Below are 12,954 nucleotides of genomic sequence, written 5' to 3'. Positions count from 1 at the left end.
CTCATGCCCCTGCTCCCCGCCCCAGAGGTTCTGACCTGGCCCCTTGCCTGTTCAGGACAAAGCCTTGTCTGGTCTGTCCTGCAAGGTGTCTTGTGGTGGGAAGGGTCCCAGAGGGTTATCTCTAGCATGAGGCTAAGGGCGTGCCAGAGCCAGGAAATGCTCACAGGCAAGGGGAGCTACGTTGTTGCTAAGTGCAGGGATGAGTCGGATCCCCAGTGAGACGCAGTCAGCTCGTGGGAAGGGGGCGGTGAGAGCCAGCGTGCTGAAGCCGAGAGGCGGGAGAGGGAGGAGAGTCCGCGCTGAGCGGAGGGAGGCGCGCGCCCAGCGAACACCCACTCGCATCCGAGCGCAGGGAGGCAGCAGCTGAGACAGCACCAGGTCTGAGCCGCTGCATCCCGCCCAGTCAGTCTCCGCCCGTCGGCTTCGGCTTCGGGGCTCCAAAGGATGGAGGATTCCCAGGAGACATCGCCGTCCTCCAACAACTCCTCTGAAGAGCTCAGTTCTGCCCTGCAGCTGTCCAAGGGCATGTCCATCTTCCTCGACGTAAGTATAGACGAAGGAGTTATGTGGGCACCTTAGGCATCACCCCCCTGTGAGAGAGGAGGGGTCGGGTGCAGCCGCTGGCTGCTGGTGTTATAAGCTCAGACCTCCACCCAAACTATCTCCTGTCCGTTGTCCTCACCCCACCCCAGAGGACCCTAGGCAAGTGTCAGAGAAAGGACCGCCACCCAACTTGTAAGAAGAGCTGTCCCAGACTTGCAGCTTTGATTACAAGCGTTATGGGAGACCAAAAAGTTCGACTCCCCAGCAGCCTAGGCTTCTGCCAGGGATAGAAACAGGAATCTCCATTGGGCAGTATAGGACTTGATTCCCGACTCATCCCTGCTGCCCAGTTTGCTGATAGGCACCCCCACTTGTGCTGCGGAGCGCTGATAGAAGCCTTGGAAATTGTGATGCCCCTCCAACCTCTCCCAGCTGCCTCCAAAAACAGTTTCTTTGAACATATTTGCTTTTCATTTTACAACAGTAGCCAAGGTCTCTTTTATGATGATGATGATGCTTTTCCTTTTGATGCTCTCTCCGTTCCCCATTATTCTCTTCCCCTGAGCCTAAATTGTAATTGCTACCATTGCGTTCTCCTCTAGCTTTGGACTGTTTTCCCTTTGGTCCCATTCCTTGCTTGGGAATTGACTTCCTTCCTTCGCGTCTTAACATGATCATTCTTTTCTTTCTGGGCTATTTTTCTCCACTTGTGCTGTGATTTCTCTCTCTATAGCAGCTTTAGATCTTAATTTGCTCCTGAATTCTGCTTCGCTTTGTCCTCTGCTTTTTTGGTTCTGTTTCTCACTCTGCTGCCTTGTTAGGTTTCCTGGCTTTCTTGTTCCTGGGTTGCATACCTTCTGGGCTCTGGCTCTCCCGCTGCTGCTCACTTGTCAAATTCACTCTGTTCCCGCAGGTAGTGTCTGGCTCAGTGGGGGCAGGTCTAGCCGCTGCTTGTTTAGCATGCTGGAAAATGGGCAAAGCATGCCAAGGAGCCCTGCTTGTCTCTGCCCTTCCCCTCTCCAAGCCATCATTTCTTATTAAAGTCCAAGCAAGTGGGAGGTGGGCCAGAGGCCAAATGATTGTGAAAAATGAAGATGTGAGGCAATAAAATACTAGTATCATAATGGCCAGTCAGAGATTTTGAAGACAATGGAGAGAGAAGCAAGGAATCCTCATTTTGTCTTGAATGTTCTAGATTTTTTTAATTAGCAGAGAAGTACATAACAATAATTAAAACTTGTGTAAGCCACTTCATCTGGTTCAGTCCCAGCTCCCAGAGCCTTTTCCATCACCATGCAGTTCCAACACAAGATTCAGGCTTTGGGAGCCAGACATTTCTTCCCTGGAAAACACAAGGATCTGATTTCCACCTTTGCTGCACCAAATTGTTATAGTTTATTCTTCTTGGGAAAAAAAAATGATCTTTACATTGGTTCAGTCGATGCTTTCATTAGCTAGTGTTATTTCTTCATGCCCTGCCATTCAGGACATAGCCCTTGAGGAACTAAACTAAGCCGGGTGAATGTAAAGACAAGCCATAAGAAGACAATCCCTGAGGTCAGAGGAAGTCAGGGCCTTGCTCAGGCAGAGCCTTGGGGAAAAAAGCTAATCTCCTAGGAAGTGAATTCTGAGGTCAAGTGGGACCTTCATCCATTCGGGCCTGATTTCTGCTCTGCCCTCCAAGGATACTGAGTGCTACCTTGTGTTTTGTTTTGTTTTGTCTTGTTTTGTTTTTTTGTCTTATGCATCTAACAACTCCCGGGGATGCTCTGGTGAGGAATGAATCGAAACTATGCAAGAGGAGAGTGAGGAGTCACCCTGACTGACTCGCCACTCTCAGCTCAAGTCAGTTTTCTAAAACAAAATTTCAAATCTCATTTATTAAATATACGCACGGTTGTTCCCAAGTTCTATAAACAGTGTAAGGGCCCTGTCCTGAAGGAACTTTGATCTTTGGACAGAGCTCCCTTGCCTTCTTATGTCTATTTCTAGAACTGAAAAGAAGAAGAAGAAGGAGAAGAGAAAAAAAAAGCCCACCTGATTCCATAGGAGAGGCGTGAACATGCTTGTTTTTCAGTGAAATGTAGTCAAAAAAAAAAAAAAAGATTAACTGCAGTTGAATTTTTTTCTTGGATAGAAAATATGTTGTTTACACATTTCTGAGTTATTTTGTGAAAAAATCTAACACTCTGGTGAATTGTGTGACATGAAAAAGGATTGGTTATTTAGGGATCTCTGAATTATTCATTTCTGGATCCTGTTGCTTTTAGCAAAAACAAAATGTGAAACATAAATACATCACTTGATTTGATTAGATTTAGTATATTCTAGTAGCATTGCTAAGAACGGTTGCTGTCTGAGTTCTATTAAAATCATAAGGAGAAGGTGGTAGGTATTGCTGTCTGAATTCTATTAAAATCATAAGGAGAAGGTGGTAAGTATTGCCTGTACTAGAAAACACACGGAACCACTGTGGGACTTTTGTACCTCACAGACTAATTTCCCCAAATTTTGGGACAACTGAATTTATATTCAAGTATCATTGAAACAATTGATCTTTAGACTTCTTAGAGAAATTGGACCGTCATTTGAGGATACTGTTGATAATATGACTTGACTCGGCAAGCTGGTTAGAAACTAGAGATAAATGGTTGACATGAACGTGAAAATCAGATTTTGTAAGTCATTGTCTTTCATTTTTCTTATATTACACACAGCAGTTGCCATGAGTCTGATAAGGCTGTTGTTATTATGGGGTGACAGTCTACAAAACAAAGGAAGAAAGGACGCATGCAATATACATTTGAAGTTCTGTGGTATGTCAGTGTTTCATGTTCAATTCAAAAACAGCTATAGCTAAATTCTATTTTATACAAACTAATATAGGAACTGCATAAATATAATCTATATTTCATCCCCCAAGGTGGCAGAAGTACATACCACTTTATGGTAACTGCTTGTGAATACCTACTGAGGGTGAGACTTTAAAGACCTCTACCCAGTGCTGGTGCCCAAACACGCTGCACATAGCTGCTGGGCGTGTTTACACAGTGCACACCTGTGAGTCATGAGACAGGACCCAAGCTGGCTCCAGCACACAGCAACACAAAAGGATCAGAAGGCTGACAATCACTTCCCTTTTCCACTACTACACTTTATGTTCCCAAGTTCCCTTATTCCAGATAATGGAGAATAAAGTCCCGTTGAAAATGTGAGACCCTGGAGCAGTCAGGTGCTCTTTTGATTCATCTACTGGGCTACTGTGCAGTGGGGGAGAATCTTCAGTTCTGCTCCTGACACAAGCGGAATTCCAAAAGAAATGAGTTGCACCTCCGCTCATCCGATGGCACTGCCCTCTTTGAACAAGTTCCCTTTGACTCTTCAATGCTGGGCATCTGACCCAGGGCCTGGTGCGTGTGAGGCAGGTGTTCTACCCCTGGACCACACCTCCAGCCTCTCATTGCTTTCGATTGAGAAGGAGAAGGGCCTTCTTCATTTCACTGGTAAAGTGGGACTGAGGCCGGAAGGTCAGCAGAGTGATGGCTTTACAGTTTGACATTCACTGTTCCTCCACCTCAGTGTATCAACCCGTGCAAGGCTCATGGCGTGTGCAAGGTCAGAACCTGGTAAAAACAAAACAAACAAAAAAAATGAGTACTGGCTTCTCCTTCTAAACATGTTTGGTTCCGAGGCTCGGCACATACTTGTTTGTAGGAGAGATGACATGGATGGAGGATTGTGAGAGCAGACAGGGTTTTCTGACACCATGACACTATGACTGAATTCTGCTTTTGTCACACGTCCCCTGCCTTGCCCAGTCACACATGCACACTGGATTACTTGAATGAGATTGTCCGTTTTGGGAAATGCCAAGTGAAAGCTAGACAAGTGGCTTTTGCCATGTTTTTCCACACAGGACTTACCCAGGGCAAAACTGAGAAGAATGGAATAGAATGTACTGATTACATTTCAGTCCTGTGTTTTCCAGGGCCAACCTCCCTGCAGCCTGAGAGCAGGCAGTGGTGTGTTACCAAACGATCTATTGAGTGCCCAGGCCTGTGCACCAGGGCTCATCCCCTAGCTCTTTATTTCTGTATATCAGTTGATGATCTGTGTGAGCTCCAATTTTCTGTTGAACATCCCGGTTCCCCTGGATCCTGCCAAGTGACTGATAACTCATCTTATCTTAAATCTTAACCTGAATCCTGGTCTGAGGCACTTGTTAGTCAGTGAATGATAACTTATGCTTTCAAGATAACATTTATGTTTAAAGTCTGTCCTCAATAACTTAAAGTGAGAAATAAGGAATTTCACTTATGGACATCAAAGAGTATCTTTGGAGGTTAAAAAAAAAAAAAGAATCTGTACTATAATCCTTAAGTTATAGCAAAGTGCAGTATCCCTTGTGTTTAAGCGTCCTGCATGGACATATTTAAACTTATTTACTATCCTCTAGTGAGGGCAGCTGTTAGGATTAGCTGACTGTGATAACACTGCATACTAAAGTCCATTTTCATTTGCAGTGCATTTTTTTTATTACTTTGTGAGCTCTGAGGCAAAATTTGCAGGAAAGGCAGTTCTATCCATACATAATTACAAGAGTTTAATAACATGAGCTACTGTCTTAATTTCATCTCTGAGAGCCTGAGTGCTACATCCGGTTGTTATTTATGCAACAAAATGATGGAAATCCTGGGTCCAACTCCTTAAGGTGTAGTTGTTTCTCTTCTAGTCATTTCTTGAGTATACAGTAGGGTTCAAAAGCCAAACCTTAGGGCCAATCAGAGATAAGAGACAGGATGTGCTTCCTGCTTCCGTGGCTTGGCTGTAGTTTTCAATTTTGGAAGTCAGGAAGAAGCTGTTCAGTGGAAGAATGGATCATTAAAGTCTCCACTAGCAACTACTCCAAGCAGTAAAAAGAATGCTATGCAGGCTACTCTAAGCATATTTCCTATCATGAAATCATCCTCTTGTAGTAATTGAGTTTATTCTACGAAGCAGAGGAGCCATTGATGTCTGATGGTTAGAGTGACACCCATCTGTTGCTGGGAAGGTTCCATGGAAGACACTTGTTAGAATAATATGGTATTTTATAATGGCAAACATCTTAGTGAAGAGTAGATTTATCCATACCTCACTTCTGTGAAGTCAGAAGAATGAAAGGAGGTTACTTTTCCTATAACAGAACGAAGAAAATTTTAAAAATAGTAATAAAGTAGTAGTAAAAAGTAGACTGTGTTTTAAACTGTTCACCAGGAAGTGCCAATCTAAAAACAAGGATAGTTCCAGCTATTTATCAATAATTAAAGCTTACTCAGGAAAACAAGACCCTCCAGGGCTCTTTCCATGTAATTCAAGTCTGCATTTGCAATGCAGTAGAGTATCATTCTCCGTGGGCGTGTATGAAACGCATTATGTCATCCAGTTAGTTTTCTGCAGGTACCTACATCACATGGGGTTCATTTAATTGCTCCTAACAGAAGGAAACAACCAAAACCTGTTTAAGGTTTAAATGTATAATAATAGTATATTGGCCTTTGTATAAACAGCTGGGGTTGTCTCCTTAGGGACTAGCCAGGGCCTCAGAGAGTGCCTCTTGGTTTTTCTAATCTCTCAACATAGCTTTCTGGAGTGTTGATTTGTTTCAAGTTATAAATTATATTAATTTCAGAAAAAGGCTATAGCGACTCTCACAGATGGGGTGGCTTACACATAAGAACTCATGAAACCTCAGAGTTGGGGAGGCCAGAAGAGTATAATGAAGGTGTTGGTAGGAAATGGTTTCTGCCAAGGCTGCAGAGTGGCCATCTTTTGTGATTCTATCCTGGCTTCTGATGGCAGCGTCGGCTCCAATCATTCTAGAATTGTAGCTATGTCACTCCAGCACCTCAGTCTGTCGTGAGCCCTCTTCTATGTCTGTCTCTCAATCACTGTCTCTTCATAAGGCCATCACAGTAGGGCCCCCACCTCATGAAGGACCCACTTCCAAATAAGGTCACGTTCACAGGTACTAAGAAACCAGAGCTTCGCCGGGCGGTGGTGGCGCACGCCTTTAATCCCAGCACTCGGGAGGCAGAGGCAGGCGGATCTCTGTGAGTTCGAGGCCAGCCTGGTCTACAAAGCGAGTTCCAGGAAAGGCGCAAAGCTACACAGAGAAACCCTGTCTCGAAAAACCAAAAAAAAAAAAAAAAAAAAAAAAAAAGAAAGAAAGAAAAAAAGAAACCAGAGCTTCAACACCTGTTTTCAGGGGAAAACAGTTCAACCCACAGCGTATATGATAACATAATGTCCAAGGGCATACCTTGCCTGTATCTTTCCAGGTTTAAATCCATAAGCAAACAAAGAGTATCTTTCTCCTAACTGCTCAAGCGTGGACTGTTATTCATTAGCACTAAGGTGCTCCTGACCCATCAAATGCCATTGTCAGAGCAATGTAAGACTGTCAGGCCTACATGCTTCACCCAGCCCTTAAACATAGAAACCAAGAGTAGAGGAAAGATTAGTTTCTCAGGGAATAATTAGAAATCATTACCACTGAGTAATGGACACCAGATGGCCAAACAATTGCTGTACATCAAAACACCTTAAAGAGGGTCCAAGATAACATTACTATAGCCAAGTAGTAGAGCTATGTGGGCTCTTGTTTGCCAATCACTTATTATTTTTCTTTTCTGTTTTTAATTTCCTGTTTTATTGAAATACAATTACCTTATATTAAAGTGTATACATTTAAGATATAAATGTGTTGAGTTTTAACATGAAATGTGAGAGTCCCTGCAAGCATCATGGCTAGCAGCCAAACAAGCTGTGGAGAGGCAAGAATGGAAACCCTGTTCAGCATGACTTAGCTGGGCTGGTTCAGACTTGTAGAGTCCAACATCAGACCAGTTTATTTCAGACATATTCAAATACAGTAGAGTTTTGGATAAAAGTTTCCTGGTAACAAGTAACAACTATCCCAATCCCATGTACACAATAGAGCTTAAGGTATAACTACATCAGAACTCTTTTGAAAAGTACATGTGAGCTCTACCATGAAGACGGGTTCTATAGCCTAAAGGCCTAGGATCTAGTGTGCTCTCTGACACAGGTGAGCAGCCTGTAAAGGACAAGTGGCATCTCCTCTGAGGATGGGTTCAATTGACTGAGAAACAAAGCTACCTATAAAGGTCTAGGGAGGGAGAGTCTGGGATAAACATTCTGGGGATTTGGCTCTGCAGATAGCAAATGTCTCCATCCAGGTCATTAACAAGACTCACTCCTAGCCTTCTGGGTAGAAAACAAGTATTTATTTCCTCCATTGAGACCATACCTCTGAGTGATTAAAATTCCTGGTTTCTCTATTGCTTATCCATGAGCACAAAGACCTCATGCCCTCTACAATGAAACAATTAAATTTGAGATAATTTAATATTTGCATTGTCCTCAACAGTTTCCTTATACACTTTTCTAATCCATAGCTCTTGGCTTTGACTACTATTAGATAGCTTTTGATCTATTTTCTGTCACTAAATGTTATTATGCATTTAAAAACTGTATATACCTAGAATTATGCCTAGGCATTTTTGTGTCTAGGCTTTCTACTCAACCTAATTATTTTGAGACACATCCAAATTTTTACATGCAAAATATTTTTGATAGCTGATTCTTTTTAAATTGCCGGCTAACTCTTTACTGTATTGATCATACACTTGGTTCATCAGTTTACCTATTGATGGACATTTGAGCTGCTTTCAGGTAGTGGAATATTAAAAAGGGAAGATCTCAGTTGTTAACCATTCATTTAACATTGGGGTTTCATTTGTTTAATGATAGATAATTAATAATTAATAAATTATGGGTAAATATAGCATTCAGTGTAATATTTAGGAACAAAAAACGTTCTTTCTTCCCCTGCCAATCCTGGGGATTGAACCTAGGGCATCACATATGCTAGGTAAGTGCTGTACCACTGAGCTACAGCCCCAGCACAGAAAAAAAAATGATAAAATTTTTCTTCTTTTCTTTCCAGATACTGAGGAGAGCTGACAAAAATGGTAAGACCAAAATTCTATAATTTCTATTTATTAATTCATTATATTTTAGACTGTCTTATGTGAATAACAAAGGAGTAGAAATTGAACTATAAAATACAGTTTTAGCCATAGTTATCATTTTCATCAAGTTTAGGGCTCCAGATACTCATGAGAAGTTGGCAGATGAACTCAAATTTGACAGAAAGATGGAATTTATGCCTTTGAAGTGAGGAGTCTTGTCATACTTGGGCTGTGACTTCTCCCTTTAATGCTTGAAAAAAAATAGAGCAATAGCAGCTTCAACTCAGAGTGTACTGAGCTGACAGAGTGTATTTCGTCTGTATTATGTCTTAGAGTTCTAAGCTACAAAGCATCTTCAACGTAAACCTGTTTGGTACCAGCATCTGGGCTCACTCATCTCACAGTGGCCTAAGGAAATCCAAAGGCCCTGGGAGAGCTGCCTGGAAACAGTACGAATTACTCTTCCATCTGAGGCACGGGAAACTCATCCACAGAGACAGAGAAGTGAGAGACAGCAAACCAAAAATAAAAATCTGCCCTGGGAATTTAGAGGCAGCTACGCTAAGTCCAATTATGAGCTTATAAGTATTTTTTGCTCCTTGATTCTGCCAGAAGTTTCATCCCATAAAATCAGAGCTTGTTAAGTCTGTTCTGCTGAAATATTTCACTACTTTTATATTACTAGTAAGAGTGGCTTGCCGGTTTCAGGATACAAAGACTTCTTTCCCATTCTGGAAATCTCATTTCTTATCTCCAAGGCAAGATTGCAGTCAGATATGCCCATTAAAACATGTTTTTGTGTTTGTCCTTAAGCGTCCAGATCCAGAAGAGCTTTTCTGACACTGCACACCTTTCTTCCCAATACCTAATTGTCCATCCAGGGAGTTTTGAGAAAGGATCCGGAGTCTGATAACATAAACCTCTGCGTGACCATCAGAATATTTTCTTTCAAATTATGTTGCAGAAATTGTTATATTACCAATTCAGGGATGCCTTTTATTCACTTGTATCATTTCATTACTCTTGAATATGGAAGTGAGGATGCTTTCATACTGATCCTTTAGCACCTTGCCTGGTATCTGGCCCTAGTGGCCTGGGGTACCACAGCACACTGGTCTTTATGTAGCTGCTGTGTATTTCAGCACCTGCCTGCTGTTCTGATATACCTGGCCTCTCTCACCTGAAGCTCCTTATTCTTACAGGTTGCACCTTTGTTTCCTTGGATCTCAAAACTCTGATTAAGTCCTGATATTACCTTTTTATCGATCACTCTGCTTTCTATCAAAACTATCATATCCCACAATCATAGTAAAATCCAGTTACCACAACCTATATTCACGACAAAAATCATCTGATGAATCAATTCACATGAATGAATTTAGTGGCTGATAGTAACCTCATTTTTTATGTTACACAGAGTACCTGTTCGCCAGCTCCATTTCCCTTATTTCTGACAACTCCTCCCCCTAATGTGATTCCTTTCTGTTCCCCACTCCCTTTCCTAGTGCTTGGTTTTAACCACATGATCAAAACCACCTTCTTCCTGCTCTTAACCTCTCACAGTCTTTGCCTGTATTTACCCTGCAGTCTTCTGAAACACACAGTTTCCTGAGCATTTCTCCATTTGCTCACCTCCATGATTCAAGCCTGCTTTAACCATGGCTTATTATGGCATTCCATTGTAGGAAGCTTGAGAATGTACACATATTGCATGTGGTCTCGCTCAAAAAGCATCGCATTCTAAGAAGTCTTCCCTATGCTGCCGGGCCCCACCCACTCTCTGAGTTCCTAACCCTTCCGCATATATAGATCATTACAGTGAAGGGCTGAAGTTGATCCCCCGAGATTCCAGTTCCCTTAGCCAAATGTGCTTCTCTAGGGCAGAAATCTGTCTTTTGCATCGACACTATGCCCAGTGCATACTTTTACACTAGTGGATATTTGCTTAATAAGTTACTAATGAAGATACTCTGCCCACGATACACTGCTTCGATCTGTCCATTCCTCTGTGCCTCCTCTCTGCCTTATTCTTCACTCTGACTCTTGGTGTAAACTTGGAGGAAGCTTGGAGTTTAGCAGGTCTAGACTTAAATCACAGTTCTTCTACTGTGTGACTCCATGTATGTCAGGATCATTGTAAATAATACATGAGATGATGTAAAACCTCTAGTGTAGTTCCTCTCACACAACAGCAACTTAATTTCCAAGTTGTGAGCTCTTTTTGTGTCGTGATGCCTTGGCTATACGAAGCAACCGGTGACCTTTCCATAACGTCTCCTTTAGCAGGATTGGGTGGGGAGGAAACATAAGGCTATTTCCCGGTCATGCTGAGTTGAAAAAGAAAAGGAGAGGGGGGTGATCTAGTGTAAATAAGAAGATAAAAAGTAGCCATCTTTCTGTACCATCCAATTATTGTATTTTATAGTTGCAAATCAGCAGCCATTATGTGTATTTGCTCTCTTGGTAACAGACTCTCATGTGATGGAGACCCGTGTGGACAGTTTAATTGGTGCTGAAATAATGAAAGGGATGAGACGCAATAAGCAGAATGAGAGTTCGCCTGCCAGAGGACAGAATTAGCATTTGGACTCTGTTTGACATAGAAGAGAAGCTGCTGGGTAAATGGGAGAAAGTACATGATTAGGGATTAGCTATAATAATGGTGTCCTGAAGAGAGAGTTCTTGGTCTGGTTGTTGTTTTTAAATCACAGGCTAGGATCCTAAGCAGAAAGACAGACTTGAAAATAGTGTTGCTTAGGGGAGTTACCAGTTCTTTGATCTCCAAAGCCCAAAATTAAACCCAGAGATGCAGAACTCTGAAGAAGCTTCCTCACACATGGCCTGAATGAAAATGATAGCAGTACACAGACATATTTCAAATTCGTAAAAAGTATTTTACTTGTGATTTTTACTTGAGGATATTTAATTGGCAGAATAGAATTGTGTATATTAACTGTATATAACATGACATTGGGCTGTATGTCCTCATTATGCAATGGGTAGCACCAAATTGATTAACACGTTCATCGGCACCCGTAGTACACAGCAGGTCCCCAGAACTTGCTCGTTTTATGACTGGAAGTTTGTATCCTTCTAACAACATCACCTCATTTCTCCTACACCCAGCGCTTGGCAACTGCCACTCCACTCTCTGTTTCTATGGGTTTGACATTTTTCAGATTCTACATATAACTAAGATCATACGGTGTTTATTGCTCTGTGTCTGGGCCAAAAGATTTTCTTTAGCTTAGTAAAAAGCAAAATGAAAAGGCTTCTAGTGGTGAATAGTGGCATCCAGTTCCTCTTGTTGATATGCACTTGCTCAGATCCACTGCTGTGCTTGTCAGCAAATGGTTAGGGTGGATAAATGGCGGCTGTGACCTCTGTGTAATGACTAACCTCCGACTGAACTGCCCTGTGGTGCAGTTCTCCTATGGTTTCAGTTACTCTAGTCTGTGAGGGCAGAGCTGTCTGAGGTCCCAAAGTCTGAGCAAAGTGCCTGCCATGACATAGGTGCTCAATAAACAGTTATGAATATTTGTAAGAAGGTCATTATCAACAATTTGACCTTGAAATCTGAAGAGGAAACCAAATCGTGAATTTATTTAATCAAGTTTCACCCTTGATTAATATGTAGCTATTTCTACCAATTATTAATAGTGACTAAAATTTATGGTTGACTATTATGGTCTAGGACCAATCCTAAGATCTTAATACACATTGTTTTGAATCAGTCTGAAAGTTCACAGAAAGTGAAAGTTTAAAGCCATAGGAAAAACAGAATTTGAGGAAAAAGAGCTCCGGTACCCTGCCTCTTACTCTGTCTAACTGCATAATACTGAACAAGTCATTCATCTTTCCTGTGTTTCCTCATCTGTGAAATGGGTTAATGAAAGTATTCTCTTAAAAAATTGTCTTAAGAATTAAATGAGATTATACTTTTGAAGCATTTTACTTTTTATTATTTTATGTTACCTATACACAATAATGGATTTCATTATGATATTTCTTAATGAATAATATATTCACACATACACATACACATACACACACACATACACACACACACACACACACACACACACACACACACACACACACACACATACCCTCTCCTCCTTCACTAATCCTTTCTTTACCTCTTCCCAGTTTTCCCCTCTTCTTCTTTCATGCCTTTTTCTTTTTCTTCTTTTACTTTTGGTGACTTACTGAGTTTCATTAGGATTTCTCACAGGAGCATTCTTGAAGAAAATGTTTTTTCCTTCATCATTTATTAACTACTTACACATTCTCAGAGAAGGATGAAGCCCCCACACTTCCCAATTCCACGACAGGGTACTGGCAGGTCCAATCTTGTGCAGACCTTGTGTGTATT

The 12,954-nt window shown here is 41.7% G+C and overlaps 1 protein-coding gene across 1 annotated transcript in view; it reads left to right on the top strand.

Moving 5' to 3' along the window:
* Nucleotides 1-278: 278 nt before the first annotated feature.
* The window catches only part of Necab1 (N-terminal EF-hand calcium binding protein 1), a 155,013-nt gene continuing 142,337 nt past the window's right edge, over nucleotides 279-12,954 (top strand). The window contains exons 1-2 of the mRNA XM_052718359.1: nucleotides 279-543; nucleotides 8,555-8,579. Of these exons, the coding sequence (XP_052574319.1) occupies nucleotides 445-543; nucleotides 8,555-8,579 (124 nt within the window). The 5' untranslated portion in view covers nucleotides 279-444. The remainder of the gene's footprint in view (nucleotides 544-8,554; nucleotides 8,580-12,954) is intronic.

Source organism: Peromyscus californicus, unplaced genomic scaffold, assembly GCF_007827085.1.
Source record: "Peromyscus californicus insignis strain IS unplaced genomic scaffold, ASM782708v3 Scaffold_5__1_contigs__length_169319896, whole genome shotgun sequence".
Taxonomy (NCBI): domain Eukaryota; kingdom Metazoa; phylum Chordata; class Mammalia; order Rodentia; family Cricetidae; genus Peromyscus; species Peromyscus californicus.
The sequence above is the reverse complement of the archived record's forward strand: the minus strand, read 5'-3'. Positions and strand labels throughout refer to the sequence as shown.